We start from the raw sequence: 21,353 nt of genomic DNA on the forward strand, positions 1-21,353 counted from the left end.
TTTCATTTTTTGTCACATCTTTGTATTTTTTTGTAATTTTTTTAGTCATTTTTTTGTCATTTTTTTATCAAATTTTTGTCCCATTTTTGTCATTTTTTTGGTCGTTTTTTTTAAATTGGTCGTTTTTTAAATTTATGTCATTTTTTGTCAATTTTTTGTAATTTTTTTGTAATTTTTTGGTCGTTTTTTTGTCACATTTTGTCATTTTTTGTCAATTTCTTGTGACATTTTTACCACTTTCCCATCATTGTTTTCGTCTCAGTTCTGTCTCTATTTCCTCCCCTTTTCCCCAGAAGCTTTTGGATTGGGGTAAAGCCAAACTGGAGAAACTGTGCTGGGTTCAGTTCAGAGTTAAGGGGTTTAATGTCCCTGTTTTTCCCCACGGTCTGACCCGGGTGTTTGGATTACAGGGTTAGTGTTGTAGGGACTGACCGGAGCAGAAGGATTACAGGGTTAGTGTAGGGACTGACCGGAGCAGAAGGCGGGGTTTGGATTACAGGGTTAGTGTAGGGACTGACCGGAGCAGAAGGCGGTGATGGGTTAGTGTAGGGACTGACCGGAGCAGAAGGATTACAGGGTTAGTGTAGGGACTGACCGGAGCAGAAGGCGGTGATGGATTACAGGGTTAGTGTTGTAGGGACTGACCGGAGCAGAAGGCGGTGATGGGATTACAGGGTTAGTGTTGTAGGGACTGACCGGAGCAGAAGGACTACAGGGTTAGTGTTGTAGGGACTGACCGGAGCAGAAGGCGGTGATGGATTACAGGGTTAGTGTTGTAGGGACTGACCGGAGCAGAAGGCGGTGATGGATTACAGGGTTAGTGTTGTAGGGACTGACCGGAGCAGAAGGCGGTGATGGGACTACAGGGTTAGTGTTGTAGGGACTGACCGGAGCAGAAGGCGGTGATGGCCGGCAGCCTCAGCCCCTCGTGCTTCAGGCCGAGCTTCTTCTTCTTCTCCTTCTTCTTGTCGATGGTTCCGTGGCCCAAGTTTTTGTTGAAGCGCTCGTGAACCGTGGAGAACGACTGGAGCGTCCCGTCCAGGCCTGAGGAGAGATAACCAGGTCATAACCAGCTAACTAACCCGTCCAGGCCTGAGGGGAGAGGAGCGGGTCATAAAAAAATGACAAAAAAATGTCAAAAAAATTGACGAAAATTTGACAAAAATTTGATAAAAAATGACGAAAAAATGACAAAAATGTGACGAAAAAATGACAAAAAAATTACAAAAAAATGATAAAAAATGACAAAAATGTGACGAAAAAATGACAAAAAAATGACAAAAAAAATGATAAAAAATTACAAAAATGTGACGAAAAAATGACAAAAAATGATTAAAAATTGACGAAAAAATGACAAAAAATTGATAAAAAATTGACGAAAAAATGACAAAAATTTGATAAAAAATGACAAAAATGTGACGAAAAAATGACGAAAAAAGTTACAAAAATTAGTTGAATACCCAACCAAAAAAAACCCTAACCCAACCCTAACCAGCTAACTAACCCACCGAGTAACCCGTCCAGGCCTGAGGAGAGAGGAGCGGGTCATAAAAAAATGACCAAATAATGACAAAATGTGACAAAAATGTGACAAAAAAATTACAAAAAATTGACGAAAAAATGACAAAAATGTGACAAAAAAATTACAAAAAATTGACGAAAAAATGACAAAAATGTGACAAAAATTTGATAAAAAATGACAAAAATGTGACAAAAATTTGATAAAAAATGTGATAAAAAATTGACGAAAAAAGTTACAAAAATGAGTTGAATACCCAACCCAAAAAAACCCTAACCCAACCCTAACCAGCTAACTAACCCACAGAGTAACCCGTCCAGGCCTGAGGGGAGATAACCGGGTCATAAAAAAATGACGAAACAATGACAAAAAAATGACAAAAATTGACAAAAATTTGATAAAAAATTTGATAAAAAATTGACCAAAAAATGACAAAAATGTGACAAAAAAATGACAAAAATGTGACAAAAAAATGACAAAAAATGTGATAAAAAATTGACGAAAAAAGTTACAAAAATGAGTTGAATACCCAACCCAAAAAAACCCTAACCCAACCCTAACCAGCTAACTAACCCACCGAGAAACCCGTCCAGGGCTGAGGAGAGAGGAGCGGGTCAGAACCAGCTAACTGAGTAACCCTTGTAGAGACGCCTCAACCATAACCAGACAAACCTTAACCCGACCAGAACGGAACATCTTTGTCTTTACCGATACTTGGTTTTCGATACCGATACCTGAACGATCCTAAAATATTTGTCTAGAGCCAGAAAACACAATAATGTGCGTAAGAAATGTGGGGAAAACTGAGAATCATTTTGTGTCAAAAATACGTTTTTTTTATAAAACATCAAATAAACATCAGCAAAAATCAGGGAAATAAAATTTAAAAAAGGAGCAAAAAAATAAATACAAAATTGTAAATAATGAATAAAATGGGGCCAAAAAAAAGCCTGTAGCCCCGCCCCTGTAGCCCCTCACCTGTAGCCCCTCCCCTCACCTGTAGCCCCTCCCTTCACCTGTAGCCCCTCACCTGTAGCCCCTCCCCTCACCTGTAGCCCCTCACCTGTAGCCCCTCCCCTCACCTGTAGCCCCTCCCTTCACCTGTAGCCCCTCCCCTCACCTGTAGCCCCTCCCCTCCCCTGTAGCCCCTCCCCTCACCTGTAGCCCCTCCCTTCACCTGTAGCCCCTCACCTGTAGCCCCTCCCCTCACCTGTAACCCCTGACCTGTAGCCCCTCCCCTCACCGGTAGCCCCGCCCCTCACCTGTAGCCCCGCCCCTCACCTGCACTGAGGATGTTCTTGCCGTCGTTGCCGTGGTGACGGATGGCGGTGGGCGGGGCGCTGTGTCCCTGGCGACAGCGCAGCAGTCTGGCCCCGCCCCCGGCGTCCTCCATAAACCACACCCTCAGGGCGTTGTCGCCGCCATTCGTGACCAATAGGGGCTCTCCGTGCACGAACGTCGCCCCGGCGACCGCCCCGCGGTGGGCGTGGCTCAGCTGTGACGTCATCTGCCGCCGCTCCAGATCCCAGAACGCCACGTGGCCCTGCGGCGAGCACGACGCCATGACGGGCGGCCCGTCTGCAAACGACAACCACACGGTCGCTATGGCAACAGCTTAACATGTCTGATCGATGTCACTTCCTGTCAGCGTCACTTCCTGTCAGTGTCACTTCCTGTCAGTGTCACTTCCTGCCAGTGTCACTTCCTGTCAGTGTCACTTCCTGTCAGTGTCACTTCCTGCCAGTGTCACTTCCTGCCAGTGTCACTTCCTGTCAGTGTCACTTCCTGTCAGTGTCACTTCCTGTCAGTGTCACTTCCTGTCAGTGTCACTTCCTGTCAGTGTCACTTCCTGTCAGTGTCACTTCCTGTCAGTGTCACTTCCTGTCAGTGTCACTTCCTGTCAGTGTCACTTCCTGCCAGTGTCACTTCCTGTCAGTGTCACTTCAGTGTCAGTGTCACTTCCTGTCAGTGTCACTTCCTGTCAGTGTCACTTCAGTGTCAGAGTCACTTCAGTGTCAGTGTCACTTCCTGTCAGTGTCACTTCCTGTCAGTGTCACTTCCTGTCAGTGTCACTTCCTGCCAGAGTCGCTTCCTGTCAGTGTCACTTCCTGTCAGAGTCACTTCCTGTCAGTGTCGCTTCCTGTCAGTGTCGCTTCCTGTCAGAGTCACTTCCTGTCAGTCTCACTTCCTGTCAGTGTCACTTCCTGTCAGAGTCGCTTCCTGTCAGTGTCACTTCCTGTCGGTGTCACTTCCTGTCAGTGTCACTTCCTGTCAGAGTCACTTCCTGTCAGTGTCACTTCCTGTCAGTGTCGCTTCCTGTCAGTGTCACTTCCAGTCAGAGTCACTTCCTGTCAGAGTCACTTCCTGTCAGTGTCACTTCCTGTCAGCGTCACTTCCTGTCAGAGTCGCTTCCTGTCAGTGTCACTTCCTGTCGGTGTCACTTCCTGTCAGTGTCACTTCCTGTCAGAGTCACTTCCTGTCAGTGTCACTTCCTGTCAGTGTCGCTTCCTGTCAGTGTCACTTCCAGTCAGAGTCACTTCCTGTCAGAGTCACTTCCTGTCAGTGTCACTTCCTGTCAGCGTCACTTCCTGTCAGTGTCACTTCCTGTCAGTGTCACTTCCTGTCAGAGTCGCTTCCTGTCAGTGTCACTTCCAGTCAGAGTCGCTTCCTGTCAGTGTCGCTTCCTGTCAGTGTCGCTTCCTGTCAGAGTCACTTCCTGTCAGCGTCACTTCCTGTCAGCGTCACTTCCTGTCAGAGTCACTTCCTGTCAGAGTCACTTCCTGTCAGTGTCACTTCCTGTCAGCGTCACTTCCTGTCAGAGTCACTTCCTGTCAGAGTCACTTCCTGTCAGAGTCACTTCCTGTCAGTGTCACTTCCTGTCAGAGTCGCTTCCTGTCAGTGTCACTTCCTGTCAGAGTCACTTCCTGTCAGTGTCACTTCCTGTCAGAGTCACTTCCTGTCAGAGTCACTTCCTGTCAGAGTCACTTCCTGTCAGAGTCACTTCCTGTCAGAGTCACTTCCTGTCAGTGTCGCTTCCTGTCAGAGTCACTTCCTGTCAGAGTCACTTCCTGTCAGAGTCACTTCCTGTCAGTGTCACTTCCTGCCAGTGTCACTTCCTGTCAGAGTCACTTCCTGTCAGAGTCACTTCCTGTCAGTGTCACTTCCTGTCAGTGTCACTTCCTGTCAGTGTCACTTCCTGTCAGTGTCACTTCCTGTCAGAGTCACTTCCTGTCAGAGTCACTTCCTGTCAGAGTCGCTTCCTGTCAGAGTCGCTTCCTGTCAGAGTCGCTTCCTGTCAGAGTCGCTTCCTGTCAGCGTCGCTTCCTGTCAGCGTCGCTTCCTGTCAGCGTCGCTTCCTGTCAGTCACTTCCTGTCAGCGTCGCTTCCTGTCAGCGTCGCTTCCTGTCAGCGTCACTTCCTGTCAGCGTCGCTTCCTGTCAGCGTCACTTCCTGTCAGCGTCACTTCCTGTCAGAGTCACTTCCTGTCAGTGTCACTTCCTGTCAGTGTCACTTCCTGTTAGAGTCACTTCCTGTCAGAGTCACTTCCTGTCAGTGTCACTTCCTGTCAGAGTCACTTCCTGTCAGCGTCACTTCCTGTCAGCGTCACTTCCTGTCAGCGTCGCTTCCTGTCAGAGTCACTTCCTGTCAGTGTCACTTCCTGTCAGTGTCACTTCCTGTTAGAGTCACTTCCTGTCAGAGTCACTTCCTGTCAGTGTCACTTCCTGTCAGAGTCACTTCCTGTCAGTGTAACTTCCTGTCAGAGTCGCTTCCTGTCAGTGTCACTTCCTGTCAGAGTCACTTCCTGCTAGTGTCACTTCCTGTCAGTGTCACTTCCTGTCAGTGTCACTTCCTGTCAGAGTCGCTTCCTGCCAGTGTCGCTTCCTGTCAGAGTCACTTCCTGTCAGTGTCGCTTCCTGTCAGAGTCACTTCCTGTCAGTCACTTCCTGTCAGCGTCACTTCCTGTCAGCGTCACTTCCTGTCAGTCACTTCCTGTCGGTGTCACTTCCTGTCAGCGTCACTTCCTGTCAGTCACTTCCTGTCGGTGTCACTTCCTGTCGGTGTCACTTCCTGTCGGTGTCACTTCCTGTCAGCGTCACTTCCTGTCAGCGTCGCTTCCTGTCAGCGTCACTTCCTGTCAGCGTCACTTCCTGTCAGTGTCACTTCCTGTCCTGAAAGCGAGCGCTGTGATTGGCCGGTTCTCACCTGTCCTGAAAGCGAGCGCTGTGATTGGCCGGGTCTCACCTGTCCTGAGAGCGAGCGCTGTGATTGGCCGGTTCTCACCTGTCCTGAAAGCGAGCGCTGTGATTGGCCGGTTCTCACCTGTCCTGAAAGCGAGCGCTGTGATTGGCCGGTTCTCACCTGTCCTGAAAGCGAGCGCTGTGATTGGCCGGTTCTCACCTGTCCTGAGAGCGAGCGCTGTGATTGGCCGGTTCTCACCTGTCCTGAGAGCGAGCGCTGTGATTGGCCGGTTCTCACCTGTCCTGAAAGCGAGCGCTGTGATTGGCCGGGTCTCACCTGTCCTGAAAGCGAGCGCTGTGATTGGCCGGGTCTCACCTGTCCGGAAAGCGAGCGCTGTGATTGGTCCCCAGTCCTGAGTGAAGGTCATGAGCGTCTCGTCCAATCGGATGTTGTGGACGATGATGCGTCCCGTCGCCGTGCCGACGCCCACCACGTCCACCGCGGGACTCTGGGAAACATTTTCTTGAATCTAATTCTTAAAATTACAGTTATTTCTGTTCTTGGGACTCAGTAGGAGTTTAAAATAAAGCTATTTTAATATAATATGGGGTCAATATCCTATAAGTGAACAGTGCACGTTTAAGTCTTTAGGATTTGTTTTTAACTGGTCGCCCTCAAACAACTTAATGCTCTTAAAGTCGCCCTCAGCTGAAATAAGGTTGGTGACCCCTGCTTTAGAGTATCTAACAAGTAACTAACCAGTAACTAACCAGTAACTAACCAGTAACTAACCAGTAAATAATGAGTAACTATAGAGTAACTATAGAGTAACTATAGAGTAACTATAGAGTAACTAAAGAGTAACTAAAGAGTAACTGAAGAGTAACTAAAGAGTAACTATAGAGTAACTAAAGAGTAACTAAAGAGTAACTGAAGAGTAACTGAAGAGTAACTAAAGAGTAACTAAAGAGTAACTAAAGAGTAACTATAGAGTAACTAAAGAGTAACTAAAGAGTAACTGAAGAGTAACTGAAGAGTAACTAAAGAGTAACTAAAGGGTAACTAAAGAGTAACTAAAGAGTAACTAAAGGGTAACTAAAGAGTAACTAAAGAGTAACTAAAGGGTAACTAAAGAGTAACTAAAGAGTAACTGAAGAGTAACTAAAGAGTAACTAAAGGGTAACTAAAGAGTAACTATAGAGTAACTATAGAGTAACTAAAGAGTAACTAAAGGGTAACTAAAGGGTAACTAAAGAGTAACTAAAGAGTAACTGAAGAGTAACTAAAGAGTAACTAAAGAGTAACTAAAGAGTAACTAAAGAGTAACTAAAGGGTAACTAAAGGGTAACTAAAGAGTAACTAAAGAGTAACTGAAGAGTAACTGAAGAGTAACTAAAGAGTAACTAAAGGGTAACTAAAGAGTAACTAAAGAGTAACTAAAGAGTAACTGAAGAGTAACTGAAGAGTAACTAAAGAGTAACTAAAGGGTAACTAAAGGGTAACTAAAGAGTAACTAAAGAGTAACTAAAGGGTAACTAAAGAGTAACTGAAGAGTAACTAAAGAGTAACTAAAGAGTAACTGAAGAGTAACTGAAGAGTAACTAAAGAGTAACTAAAGGGTAACTAAAGAGTAACTAAAGAGTAACTAAAGAGTAACTGAAGAGTAACTGAAGAGTAACTAAAGAGTATCTAAAGGGTAACTAAAGGGTAACTAAAGAGTAACTGAAGAGTAACTAAAGAGTAACTAAAGGGTAACTAAAGAGTAACTAAAGAGTAACTGAAGAGTAACTAAAGAGTAACTAAAGGGTAACTAAAGAGTAACTAAAGAGTAACTGAAGAGTAACTAAAGAGTAACTAAAGGGTAACTAAAGAGTAACTAAAGAGTAACTATAGAGTAACTATAGAGTAACTATAGAGTAACTAAAGAGTAACTAAAGGGTAACTAAAGGGTAACTAAAGAGTAACTAAAGAGTAACTGAAGAGTAACTAAAGAGTAACTAAAGGGTAACTAAAGAGTAACTAAGGAGTAACTAAAGGGTAACTAAAGGGTAACTAAAGAGTAACTAAAGGGTAACTAAAGGGTAACTAAAGGGTAACAGTAGAGCCTGACCTGCTGCAGGACGGTGACGCCGCAGCTCCAGCCGCTGAAGGAAAACACCAGTTTACTGTGAAACAAACACAGTTTAGTCTCAGTTTATTCACTTTTACAGCTGTGATGTTTGTAATGTTTGTGCTTTAAGGCCTGTTCATCCTCCACAAGACGCGAGAACTTTGTTCACCCAGAGCTGCGAGAACAAAATGACGTCATGTTGTTCTCGCAGCTCCTGTTCGGCAGGTCTCGCTGACGCATCAGCTCAGCAGAACTTTGTTCGGCTGCGAGAACTCTGGCTGTGATTGGCTGGATGTTTAGTGGGCGGGGTTATTTTGGCGGGAAGCGGGAAGTGAGAATCCAATGTTTACGTCCTGACACCGGTGCGGAAACATGGATACATGGGTAGTTTTGTGGCACCGCTCGCGGCAGTAAAATACTGCGTTGAAGGACAAGGACACGCACATGTAAAGAAGTCCTGGGGAGAAACACGAGCACGAAGAGGAAACAGAAGAGCCTGGAGCTGCTGCGTGAAAGAAGCGAGTGATAAAGAAAAAAGTGGTTCAGGCTCGAGGACGGAGGGAGACCAGGCTTGTAAACCTTAGACCTTCATCAAACACCGGGAAACGTCAGCAACAGTGAAGGTTCTTGGACAAACCTGTACTGAGCTACACAGACTCAAACAACATGGTTTTACCGAGTGACACGGAGGTAAACTGCTTTTAACGTGAACGTTTTCTAACATAATAAACCAGCGCGAGATGTGGCTAAACATGAAGTCAATCTTCAACATGTTTGCAATATCGTGACTGATACATTTTATAATAGTTTAAACTCAAGTAGCTCGTTTTATTTCGGTCGTTCCTTGTTTGTTTTGGCTGAAAAAGTGGGCGTGGCCGTTCGGCAGAAACACGTCTTGTGGAGAATGAAATGTCAGAGCTGAGACCAACTTTGTTCTTGTTCTTTTTGCCTCAAGAACAAGAACAAAGTTCTCACGTCTTGTGGAGTATGAAGAGGCCTTTACTCCTTTAAAGGTTTGATCAAACTAAACTAAAAAAACAAAAGGCTGTTCAGCCTGTAAACCCAGCCCCGCCCGCTCATTTGCATATTCAAATCCCATTCAAACGTGCTGCGTGTGTTTGCTCTGACCTGGTCTTGATGTTCCACAGCTGCAGAGCGCCCTGGCTCGACCCCAGCAGCACTTTGTTCAGGTACGTGCTCGGGTGCATCATGGCCGACACGGCGAAGGAGGCGGGGTCAAAGTGCAGGCGCAGGTAGACCTCTGAGCGGAGGAAGAGGAGGAGGAAGAAGAGGAGGAGGGAGATAAACGTGAGGTAAGAGAAGAACAGACTCGAACAAACATCGTTACTCCATCGTTACTCCATCGTTACTCTATAGTTACTCTATAGTTACTGTGTGTGTTGATTTTAATGCTGTTTTTGGGGAAATGTATTATTCTGTATTAGTATTTGTATGACTTTGTTGACATCAGTGCCCCGGGACACAAGGGCTATAACCTGGTACAGCATCTCTCCCTTTGAGGTTAATGTATAATGTACACGGTCCCTGTTCAAATAAATCAATAAAATAAAAAATAAAAAATAAAAAAGAACACACAAACCTGCGCTCCGCACGTCCCACACCACCACGTCTCATTTTTGTCACATTTCGTCATTTTTTTGTCTCATTTTTTCGTTGATTTTTTATCAAATTTTTGTCATTTTTTTGTCACTTTTTCATCACTTTTTTGTCATTTTTTGGTCACATTTTTAGTCTAATTTTCGTCATTTTTTCGTCGATTTCTTATCAAATTTTTGTAATTTTTTGTCACATTTTTTGTCAATTTCTTATGACATTTTTGTCACTTTTTCATCACTTTTTCGTCATTTTTTGGTCACATTTTTGACATATTTTCGTCGATTTTTTATCAAATTTTTGTAGTTTTTTTGTCCAATTTTTGTCATTTTTTTGTCACTTTTTCATCACTTTTTGGTCACATTTTCGTCATTTTTTGTCATATTTTTGTCACATTTTCGTCATTTTTTTGTCTAATTTTCGTCATTTTTTCGTCGATTTCTTATCAAATTTTTGTCATTTTTTGTCACATTTTTGACATTTTTTTGTCTCATTTTTGACATTTTTTTGTCAATTTTTTATCAAATTTTTGTAGTTTTTTTGTCCAATTTTTGTCCAATTTTTGTCATTTTTTTGTCATATTTTTGTCACATTTTTGTCACATTTTCGTCATTTTTTTGTCTCATTTTCGTCACTTTTTCGTCATTTTTTTATCAATTTTTTGTGATTTTTTGTCACATTTTTGTCATTTTTTCGTCATTTTTTTTATCAATTTTTTGTCATTTTTTGTCACATTTTTTGTCAATTTCTTATGACATTTTTGCCACTTTATCATCAATTTTTCGTCATTTTTTCATCACTTTTTCGTCATCTTTTTGTCACATTTTGTCACATTTTGCTTGGTTTATTTGTGCTGCAGTCGCGAGAGGAACCTCACTAACGGAACACACACTTTGAGATTGTTTAGTCATTTTACAAAAGTTCCTTCAAGTTGTAAACGATGACATGAAAGTGTTGAGTCTCTGAGGCGTGAGCTTGAATTCAGGCAGATCTGAGAGGAAGAGGAGGAAGAGGAGGGAGATAAACGTGAGGTAAGAGAAGAACAGACTGGAACACACAAACCTGCGCTCTGCACGTCCCACACCACCACGTCTCATTTCTGTCATTTTTTGTCTAATTTTTGTCATTTTTTTGTCGATTTTTTATCAAATTTTTGTCTCATTTTTTCGTCGATTTTTTATCCTTTTTTTTTTCCTTTTTTTGTCTCATTTTTGACATTTTCTTGTCCAAATTTGGTCATTTTTTGTCACTCTTTCATCACTTAAAAAAAAAAATTTGGTCACATTTTGGTCATTTTTTTGTCTCATTTTTGTCATTTTTTTTATCAATTTTTTGTCATTTTTTCGTCGATTTTTTATCCAATTTTTTCATCACTTTTTCAAAAAGAGAAATCTGTCACATTTTGGTCATTTTTTTTGTCTCATTTTTGTCAATTTCTTATGACATTTTTGCCACTTTATCATCAATTTTTCGTCATTTTTTTCATTTTTTTAGTCTAATTTTTGTCATTTTTTCATCGATTTTTTATCAATTTTTTTCCATTTTTTTGTCTCATTTTTTTAATCTTTTTTTTTTTCATTTTTTCGTCGATTTTTTATCCAATTTTTTTCATTTTTTTGTCACTTTTTCGTCATTTTTTTGTCACTTTTTCGTCATTTTTTGTCTCATTTTTTCGTGAGAGGAGGAAGAGGAAGAGGAGGGAGATAAACGTGAGGTGAAAGAACAGACTGGAACACACAAACCTGCGCTCTGCACGTCCCACACCACCACGTCACCGCCGGCGTCCGCGGAGATCAGCTGGTCGCCCAGGGGGAGCAGGAGGCGCACTTCCTGTCGGTGTCCACGGTAACGCTGCACCACCTGAGGCCGCAGAGGCGTTTAGGAACCCTCCGTTACACTGTTATAACGCTAACGGCTAACGGCTAACGGCTAACGCACCTCCTTGTTCCGGGCGAAGGCGCTGACGTCTCGTCCCGCGGCGGCGAAAACCAGCATCCGATCGGCCGCCAGGCACGCGATGTCCTCCGCCAGGCTGTTACCTAGCAACAGGGGCAGGCGGCCAATCAGAGGGCGGCGTTCTGTGTTTACGATCTGTAAATGTTTTTATACTCACTGACGGAGACGATTCCCAGGCGGCTCACCTGAACACACAAACACAGGTTAGACCAGCAGGAGGCGCTGTGCCTAACTCTCTGACAGCACAGAATCACAACACAACAGGACTAACCCGGAAACACTTTTCCCTGGAAGGAAACACCGATATGCGGCACTCGTGGGCACCACTTATTTACCTTTTACAAGGTTTACAAGGTCATTTTTTGTCGTTTTTTTGTCGGTTTTTCTGTCGTTTTTTTGTCGTTTTTTTGTAGTTTTTTCTGTCGTTTTTTTGACGTTTTTTTGTCATTTTTTTGTCATTTTTTTGTCGGTTTTTGTCGGTTTTTCTGTCGTTTTTTTGTCGTTTTTTGTCGTTTTTTGTCGTTTTTTTGTCGGCAGGAGTTATTTACCTTTTACGCTGTTTAACCTGAAGCTAGCTAGCTACTGACGGGCCGGACTGGGACTGAAGAACAGCCCTGGACGCTGGTCGGCCCGGCCCAAATTAGCGTAAATGTGTCACTTCCACAAATACATGTGTTCACCTCTTACCACCCGCCTTAAAGGGGCTAGATGCAAGTTGTTCATTCTTATACTCACTACTGCCACCTCAGGTCTTATGTGTAACTGCAGCTTCTATATTAAGCTCCCAGACCATGGTATAAACATATTTATTATGTCATGGTCAGTGAGAATGCTAATGCTAATGCTAACTGGCTTTAAAACTGTGTAATCTCAGGTGAACGCGTTGGGGACGTCAGGTCACGTGGGGCCGTGTTTACGGTGCGTACGGAAGCCTCCGAGGACACTTCTCTCTCTTCTCTCTCCGCAGACACTAACTACGATAAAAACGTAAACAAAGTGAATCTTACGTTGAACGTGTGGAAGCATTTCCCCACCGACGTCGTCACGTAGGACTCGCGGTGCTTGTGGTGGTAGCGGAGCGCGTGCGGCACGTGGTCCGAGTACAGGCCGAGCACGCGGAACCCGGAGAACAGTGACGTCATGCTCCGGTTTTACACCCGGGGGGGGGGGGGCTCGGGGCACCGGGTTTAACGGGGGGGTTTAACCGGGAGAGGCGCGAGCGGCTCCGGGAGAGAGACACGAGACCGCTAGAGGAACCACAACACGAGGGTTTGGGGTTAGAGGGTCCGGGGGGGAACACAGGAGCGGAGGAAGGTTCCGCTCGGAGCAGGAAACGGAAACTATTTTTTATTTTTTATTTTTTTTAATTGAACGAAAACACAGAAACACATCATGTTAATATTATTATTGGTTTTCATGTTCTTTATTATTATTCCTCTTCCATCTTTTTCCCGATTTTCTAGAGCTTTCAGCACCTTTATGCTTTGTGCAAGTTATGCATCAAAATGTTCCTCATGTTGAGGAGAAGGTGCTGTTACTTTGTGCAGGTTCAGCTTCTGCAACTTGTGGGTTTTGAGAAAAAATTGTCCTTCTGCAGTTTTCCAGTTTTTTTATACGAGAGTTTGAAATGTTTGCATTGGTGTGTATGTGTGAATCCAGCCAATGGGGAAACTCCAGGACTTTCAGCCATTTGTGCTTCTGCCAATCAAGCACTGAGGCCATTTCAACAGTTTGACCAGTTTATGGAATATAACCGTTTATGCAACTTAAGAGTTTATGCCATTTAGGATTTATGCAAATTAACCCATTTATGCAGTTTGAACAGTGTATGCCATTTCTGCATTCGCTTCCCGCATTTCCGCAGTCAATCACAATCGCAGCCATTGCATTTCTAGTTATTATTATTGATTATTATTTTTATTATTTTTTATAAATGACAAAAATGTGATTCAAAAAATGACAAAACATTTACAAAAAATACTATTATTATTATTATATATTTTTTATTTTTTTATTTTTAAAAATGACAAAAAAGCTTCTGGAAAAAAGGTTTGAAAATAGCAACAAAACTGAGACGAAAACAATGATGGAAAATTGATTTAAAAAATGAGCCAAAAAATATTATTATTATTATTATTATTATTATTTTTATTATTTTTATTGTATTGTATTTTTTATTTATGTTTTATTATTATTTTTTTATATGAACTATTTTTTTAATATATAAATTTTAAATATAAAAATAAATAAATTCGGAGAGCGGATTATTATTTATTTATGTTCTCTTTAAACTGTTTTCATGTTTTTATTTATTGTTCTTTTTAAAAAACCCTCATTTAAATCATCATTTCCACTAAACTGTTTTTACCGTTTCTCCCCCTCGTGACTTCCGCGTCACGTGACTGGCGTCAGCTGACTGCGGAGGATCTGACCTTCCGTCGCTGCTGCTTCTGCCTCTCGGTTCCTCTCGGTTTCTCTCGGTTTTCTCTCGGTTTCCAGGCGGTTTCCAGGCGGTTCTGACCCAGACCATGGCGTCCCAGTCCCAGGGCATCCAGCAGCTGCTGCAGGCGGAGAAGAGGGCGGCGGAGAAGGTGGCGGAGGCCCGGAAACGTGAGTGTGATCCGGGGGAGAGACGAGGCCTGACGGGGGGACGGTAGACGGTGGACTCTGACATATCACTGCGAATATCACTCCTAATATCACTCCTAATATCACTCCTAATATCACTCTGACCGCCTTAAGAGATAAACATCACTCCTAATGTGAGTCTGTGCGTGTTTAAAGGTGATTCACGCAGCAAAGGAAAGGGTTAGCAATGGAAATCACGTGATCAGGCGACACGAAGCGGAGCCCATAGAGATAATGTACGTTTTAACCATAGGTGTAATGTACGTTTTACGGTTTTGATCATTTTAACCCTTTAACTCCCGCCTGAACCGAGCACATTTTCTGGACAAAAGGTGAGGAAATGGCAACAAAAAATGTGACAAAAAATGACAAAAATTTAATGAAAAAATGACAAAAAATGTGACAAAAAATGACAAAAATTAGACAAAAAAATGCTGAAAATTGTATGAAAAAGTGACAAAAAAGTGATGAAAAAATGACCAAAAAATGACAAAAATGTGACAAAAAAATGACAAAAATTTTATGAAAAAGTGACAAAAAATGACCAAAATGTGACAAAAAAATGATGAAAAATTGATGAAAAAATGACCAAAAAAAAAGACAAAAAATGACAAAAATGTAATTCAAAAAATGACCAAAAAAATGACAAATTGGACAAAAAATTACAAAAAATTGACGAAAAAAATTACAAAAAAATTACAAAAATTAGACAAAAATGTGAATCAAAAACAGACAAAAAAAAAGACAAAAAAATTACTAAATGTGACAAAAAGGGCGGAAAAATAGAGTAAATGAGTCTGTCCGTGTTTAAAGGTGATTCACGCAGCAAAGGAAAGATTTAGCAAGGAAAGTCACGTGATCCGGCGACACGAAGCGGAGCCCAGAGAGATAATGCGTTTTAACCATAGAGATAATGTACGTTTTACGGTTTTTATCATTTTAACCCCTTAACTCCCGCCTGAACCGAGCACATTTTCTCCAGTTTGGCTTTACCCCAATCCAAAAGCTTCTGGACAAAAGGGGAGGAAATAGCAACAAAAAATGTGACAAAAAATGACAAAAATTTATGAAAAAATGACAAAAAAATGACAAAAAATAGACAAAAAAATGCTGAAAATTGTATGAAAAAATGACAAAAAATGACAAAAAAAATGAAAAAAAATGTGACAAAAAAATGAAAAAAAATTTATGAAAAAATGACAAAAAATGTGACAAAAAAGTGACAAAAAAATGATGAAAAATTGATGAAAAATGACAAAAAAAATGACAAAAAATGTGACAAAATTGATGAAAAATTGATGAAAAAATGACAAAAAAAAGACGAAAAAGTGACAAAAAAATGACGAAAAAAATGAAAAAAAATGTGACAAAAAAATGAAAAAAAATTTATGAAAAAATGACAAAAAATGTGACAAAAAATGACAAAAATTAGACAAAAAAATGCTGAAAATTGTATGGAAAAGTGACAAAAAAATGACCAAAATGTGACAAAAAATGACAAAAAATTAATGAAAAAATGACAAAAAAATGACAAAAAATGTGACAAAAAATGACAAAAATGTGACAAAAAAAAGACAAAAAATGTGACAAAAAATGACAAAAATTAGACAAAAAAATGCTGAAAATTGGATGAAAAAGTGACAAAAACATGACCAAAATGTGACCAAAAAATGACAAAAAATTACAAAAAAATTACAAAAAATTACAAAAAATTAATGAAAAAATGACAAAAAATGTGACCAAAATGTGACAAAAAATGATGAAAAATTGATGAAATTGAGACAAAAAAGTGACAAAAAAGTTATAAAAATGAGTTGAATGCCCAACAAAAAAATGATGGAAAAAAAAAACGAAGCAGAGCCCATAGAGATAATGCGTTTTAACCATAGATATAATGTACGTTTTACAGTTTTGATCATTTTAACCCCTTAACTCCCGCCTGAACCGAGCACATTTTCTCCAGTTTGGCTTTACCCCAATCCAAAAGCTTCTGGACAAAAGGTGAGAAAATAGCGACAGAACTGAGACGAAAACAATGATGGAAATGTGACAAAAATGAGACAAAAAAATGACGAAATGTGACAAAAAATGACAAAAATTAGACAAAAATGTGAATCAAAAACAGACAAAAAAAATGACAAAAAAATTACAAAATGTGACAAAAAAAGACGAAAAAGTGATGGAAAAGTGGCAAAAATGTCATAAGAAATTGACAAAAAAAAATGAGACAAAAATGTGATTCAAAAAAGGACATGTGACCAAAAATTGGACAAAAAAATGAGGGAAAAAAAGGACAAAAATTTGATAAAAAATTGACAAAAAATTGATTAAAAAAATGACAAAAATGTTACAAGAATGAGTTGAATATCCAACAAAAAAATGATTTGAAAAAAAAATCTGCCGTGAGTTAAAAGCTCCAGATCCTCTCGGTCCAGGCGGGAGTTAAGAGGTTAAAGCCTCGGCTGAGGGGGCGGAGTTTCAGAGTTTATTTCTTTAATCCCAAACTGAACTGAGGAAAAAACGATTAAAACACACGACTAAAGAGCGACGAAAAAAGCAATGGAAAAACTGTAAAAACATGACAAAAACACGTCCGAAATGAGACAAAAAAATGACAAAAATGTGACAAAAAAATGTGACAAAAAAATGACAAAAACACGTCCAAAATGTGACAAAAAAATGACAAAATTGACAAAAAATGTGACAAAAACATGATAAAAATGAGACAAAAATGTGACAAAAAAATGATGAAAAAGTGATGATAAAGTGGCAAAAATGTCATTAGAAATTGACAAAAAATGTGACAAAAAATGACAAAAATTTGATAAAAAAATGACGAAAATGAGACAAAAAAATTACAGAAAAATGACAAAGTTACAAAAAATTGGACAAAAAAATGACAAAAATTTGATTAAAAAAAGTTACAAAAATGAGTTGAAAACCCAACAAAAAACCATCACAAAAACACTCCCAAAATGTGACACAAACGCAGCAAAAGAGCAGAAAAACCGTGATGTAAAAGTGACTAAAACGTGACATTATGCTTAGTTTAGTTTATTCACCTTACATTAAAACGATGCACTGTAGAGATGTGTCTCTACAAGGTCAAACACAGCTCCACAAAGCAGCTGACTTTTCCTGTAGTGCTTCCTCCTTCACGTCAGAGTAAAAAAAGACTAAAGTGACTCGTATCATGGTTATATTTCCAGGAAGTGACTCCATTTTAGGCTGGGATCCAAATATGGGCATTTCCTTTGTCCGTTATTCCCGGGTTTAGGAAATAAAACTGACCAAACTGAGAGCACGGCTGATGATGATGTCGTGATGATGATGATGATGATGATGATGATGATGATGATGATGATGATGATGATGATGATGGTGATTCCAGGGAAGAACCGTCGTCTGAAACAGGCCAAAGAAGAGGCTCAGGCTGAGATCGAGCAGTACCGACTCCAGAGGGAGAAGGAGTTCAAGACCAAGGAGGCGGCCGTGAGTACTTTACAATACTACTGCAATACTACTGCAATACTACTGCAATACTACTGCAATACTACTGCAATACTACTGCAATACTTAATACTTTACACTGAGGCGCAGTTGCTGAAAATGCAAATAACAATACAAATATAATGTTTAATATAATATAAATAATGATCAGGACATTTCTCCCATAGAGTCGTATTAGCCCCGCCTCCACCTGACATCATGACATCATCACATTCGGCAACGTGAACGCCGATGATGTCATAATGTCAGGTGGAGGCGGGGCTAATACAGTTCTTGACAGAAATCTACAAAGCGAAAATTGCCAAATGTTTTTCCTCAACAGTGTTTTGAAGTAATTGGATTCACGTTATTTTTATGGCTGAAAGTCCTTCCTACTGACCAACGTCACGCTCATGTTTTCTCCACTTTTGGACGCTTTTATGAGGAAATAATTGGGGCTGGAGAATAAAATCAGCCACTACAGGAAAACAAAGCCGTTCTGAGGCCGCCCAGAGAAACGGGTCAGTGTCGACATGTCGGAGCAAATGAACATCGGACATTTTACACAAATCAATCGACTAAACATCAGAATATTTCCCCTCGTTTGCGTGTAAATGAACGGGCTTCAGGACAACGAGGAGCCGAGACAACGCAAACAGTGGCAGAAGTGGGCGGGGCAGAATAAGGTGAATAGGCTCTTTAGAATGTTGTGATGTCACGTGAACGCATCCTATACTACAGTGTTGCTGGGCTGCAGGTTCTAGAATGTGATGATGTCACAGTGGGGGAGGAGCCAGGGTTTCCTATTAACAGCATTACACTTTCACAGGTCGTATCTAAAAAGGAAATGTATGAATTAGAAAAGTGATCATTAATATCAGTCACATGATCTCTCTGTACAAGACCAAACATTTACTCAAAAATCATTTTTCCTCTACATAATAGATACAGACGCATCTCGTCATAGAAGGGGGCGTGGCTTCGCTGAGGGGGAAAATAGAATCTTTAGGGAAACACAATTTTTCACTATTTTTGCCATTTTCTGGTGGAATATGAACTTATTTATCACATAAATAAAGTCAGGTGTAAATCAGGCCCATGTGGATATTTTCTCACAGCAGATTGTTCAGTAGAAGTGAAAAAACTGCAGTTGTAGCTGGCGCTAGCTAGCCATTAGCATTAGCCCGATGCTAACATGTAGCATCATGTTAGCATTCTCTGTTTTTAATGTATTTATGGGCTGTTGAACCACTTTGCTCCTCCCCATGTCTTTGTATCTTTATTTAGTAGAAACTATATTCATAATTCAGTGTTTGTTACAGTAGTTTTTGCATCATTTTTTCAAAATTGTTTTCCCCCTTAACTGTTTTCAAACATGACCATATATGGGCGATTCCATATATGGCCTGACATCACAGGCCTTTAGAACGCTGTGATGTCACTGTGTGAAGTTAGCTCCCCATAGTGTCCGATTTGCTTCAAACTAGAGTCATTGATCATTGATTGGTAAATAACCAATCAATGATCAATGACTCAAAAACGAAGTGCGCACAAATGCTAATTTCAACGAATGACACTAGTTTGAAGCAAACCCAGCAACTGCAGTACTACAGTACGCACTGTAGCACTGTAGTACTGTAGTATTGTAGTACTGTAGCACTGTAGCACTGTAGTACTGTAGTATTGTGTTTTTCAACCTTTTTTGAGCCAAGGCACATTTTTTTCATAAAAAAAATCACGAGGCACCACCAGCAGAACATGTTAAAAATGTAGCTCTGTAGCCGATATTCAGTCGTTCATCAAAGTGTCTTGAATAGGAACATCGTATAGTCTCGCTCGCCACAAGCCCCAAGGCCTCACTAAGAAACTAACTCCCTGATATGGAAGAGAATTCTATGGTTACTCTGCCGATCACTCGACAGCACTCGACAAACGGTGCATTATTTGTGGATAATAATGCATTTCTAGGTGAAATCATTTCCCAAGGCACAGCAGGCAGTATCTCCCGGCACAGTAGTGTTTGCCGCGGCACAGTGGCTGTAGTGTTACAGTAGTAGTGTGTCATTTGTGTCCTGAGCTCTCAGTCGTCGCGCCGTTTCACCGCTCCTGCGTTTCAGGCGCTGGGTTCCCACGGCAACAGCGCGGTGGAGGTGGACCGGGACACGGTGGAGCGGATGGGCCGGATCCAGGCCAGCTTCAAAGGAAACAAAGACGGCGTCCTGAGCGAGCTGCTCAAGAGGGTCTGCGACATCCAGCCCGAGCTGCACGCCAACTACCGCGTCCAGGGCTGAGGAGGAGAACCTGTGACCGGGTCCAGGGCTGAGGAGGAGAACCTGTGACCGGGTCCAGGGCTGAGGAGGAGAACCTGTGACCGGGTCCCGGGGAGATGAACCTGTGACCGCACCAGGAGCCCCAAAGATACAGTTATTGCGTCTCCATATGAACTGGTTTACCGTCAGGATCCACCAGACTCTCAAATACAACGTCAGATTTAACGTAAAAAAACGACGTAAAAAATTATGTCAAATTTAACGTGAAAAATGACGTCAAATTTAACGTAAAAAATGACGTCAAATTTAACGTAAAAAATGACGTCAAATTTAACGTAAAAAATGACGTCAAGTTTAACGTAAAAAATGACGTCAAGTTTAACGTAAAAAATGACGTCAAGTTTAACGTAAAAAATGACGTCAAGTTTAACGTAAAAAATGACGTCAAATTTAACGTAAAAAATGACGTCAAATTTAACGTAAAAAATGACGTCAAATTTAACGTAAAAAATTACGTCAAATTTAACGTAAAAAATGACGTCAAATTTAACGTGAAAAATGACGTCAAATTTAACGTGAAAAATGACGTCAAATTTAACGTAAAAAAAAACGTCAAGTTTAACGTGAAAAATTGCGTCCAATTTAACGTAAAAAATGACGTCAAGTTTAGCGTAAAAAATGACGTCAAGTTTAACGTAAAAAATGACGTCAAGTTTAACGTAAAAAATGACGTCAAGTTTAACGTGAAAAATGACGTCCAGTTTAACGTCAAAAATTTCGTCAAATTTAACGTAAAAAATGACGTCAAATTTAAAGTAAAAAAAATGGCGTAAAAATTAACATCAAATTTTACTGAAAAACGAACGTTTAACGTGAAATTTAACGTGAAATGTCTTTCTTCATAAACGTGTTAATTATCTTAAAACAAACAAACGCTTCTTCGTGCTCTGAAGGGCATCTGGGCCTCTCCGTCTCCGTCTGGCCGCGGTGCGTCACAGGTTCGTTTCCTGAAGCCGTCGTCGTTTCCGTGGTGTGATGAATAAAGCGTTCCTTTGTGTTTTTATTTATAAATGTTGTGTTTGTGGAGACGCCTCCGACCAATCAGGAGCGAGCGTTGTGAACATGTGACTGTGAGGAATAAACGTCCGAATAAAAAGCACCAGAGAGTCCAGAGTTTTTCTTACTGTGAGTCTCGTTCGTCCATGTGGTGAACGCGGATACACTGTTTTATCTGCCCCACACTGTTTTATCTGACCCACACTGTTTTATCTGCCCCACACTGTTTTATCTGCCCCACACTGTTTTATCTGCCCCACACTGTTTTATCTGCCCCACACTGTTTTATCTGCCCCACACTGTTTTATCTGCCCCACACTGTTTTATCTGACCCACACTGTTTTATCTGACCCACACTGTTTTATCCTGACCCACACTGTTTTATCTGACCCACACTGTTTTATCTGCCCCACACTGTTTTATCTGCCCCACACTGTTTTATCTGCCCCACACTGTTTTATCTGACCCACACTGTTTTATCTGCCCCACACTGTTTTATCTGACCCACACTGTTTTATCTGACCCACACTGT

General features: G+C 41.0%; 2 protein-coding genes across 2 annotated transcripts in view; one reads left to right on the top strand and one right to left on the bottom strand.

Annotated features, from left to right (window-relative positions):
- wdr36 (WD repeat domain 36) overlaps nt 1-12,629 on the bottom strand; it is a 37,260-nt gene extending 24,631 nt beyond the window's left edge. The window contains exons 1-9 of the mRNA XM_079581050.1: nt 12,386-12,629; nt 11,536-11,563; nt 11,361-11,461; nt 11,165-11,282; nt 8,937-9,069; nt 7,809-7,863; nt 6,074-6,206; nt 2,801-3,097; nt 889-1,044 (exon numbers count right to left, since the gene is read on the bottom strand). Of these exons, the coding sequence (XP_079437176.1) occupies nt 889-1,044; nt 2,801-3,097; nt 6,074-6,206; nt 7,809-7,863; nt 8,937-9,069; nt 11,165-11,282; nt 11,361-11,461; nt 11,536-11,563; nt 12,386-12,520 (1,156 nt within the window). The 5' untranslated portion in view covers nt 12,521-12,629. The remainder of the gene's footprint in view (nt 1-888; nt 1,045-2,800; nt 3,098-6,073; nt 6,207-7,808; nt 7,864-8,936; nt 9,070-11,164; nt 11,283-11,360; nt 11,462-11,535; nt 11,564-12,385) is intronic.
- A 1,153-nt stretch (nt 12,630-13,782) lies between these two features.
- On the top strand, nt 13,783-20,921 carry atp6v1g1 (ATPase H+ transporting V1 subunit G1). The gene is made up of 3 exons (XM_079581055.1): nt 13,783-13,988; nt 17,398-17,498; nt 19,613-20,921. The coding sequence occupies exons 1-3, from the start codon at nt 13,907-13,909 to the stop codon at nt 19,784-19,786; spliced, it is 357 nt and encodes a 118-aa protein (XP_079437181.1). The 5' UTR covers nt 13,783-13,906; the 3' UTR covers nt 19,787-20,921.
- Nucleotides 20,922-21,353: the final 432 nt, after the last annotated feature.

Source organism: Gobius niger (assembly GCF_951799975.1).
Source record: "Gobius niger genome assembly, chromosome: 22".
Taxonomy (NCBI): domain Eukaryota; kingdom Metazoa; phylum Chordata; class Actinopteri; order Gobiiformes; family Gobiidae; genus Gobius; species Gobius niger.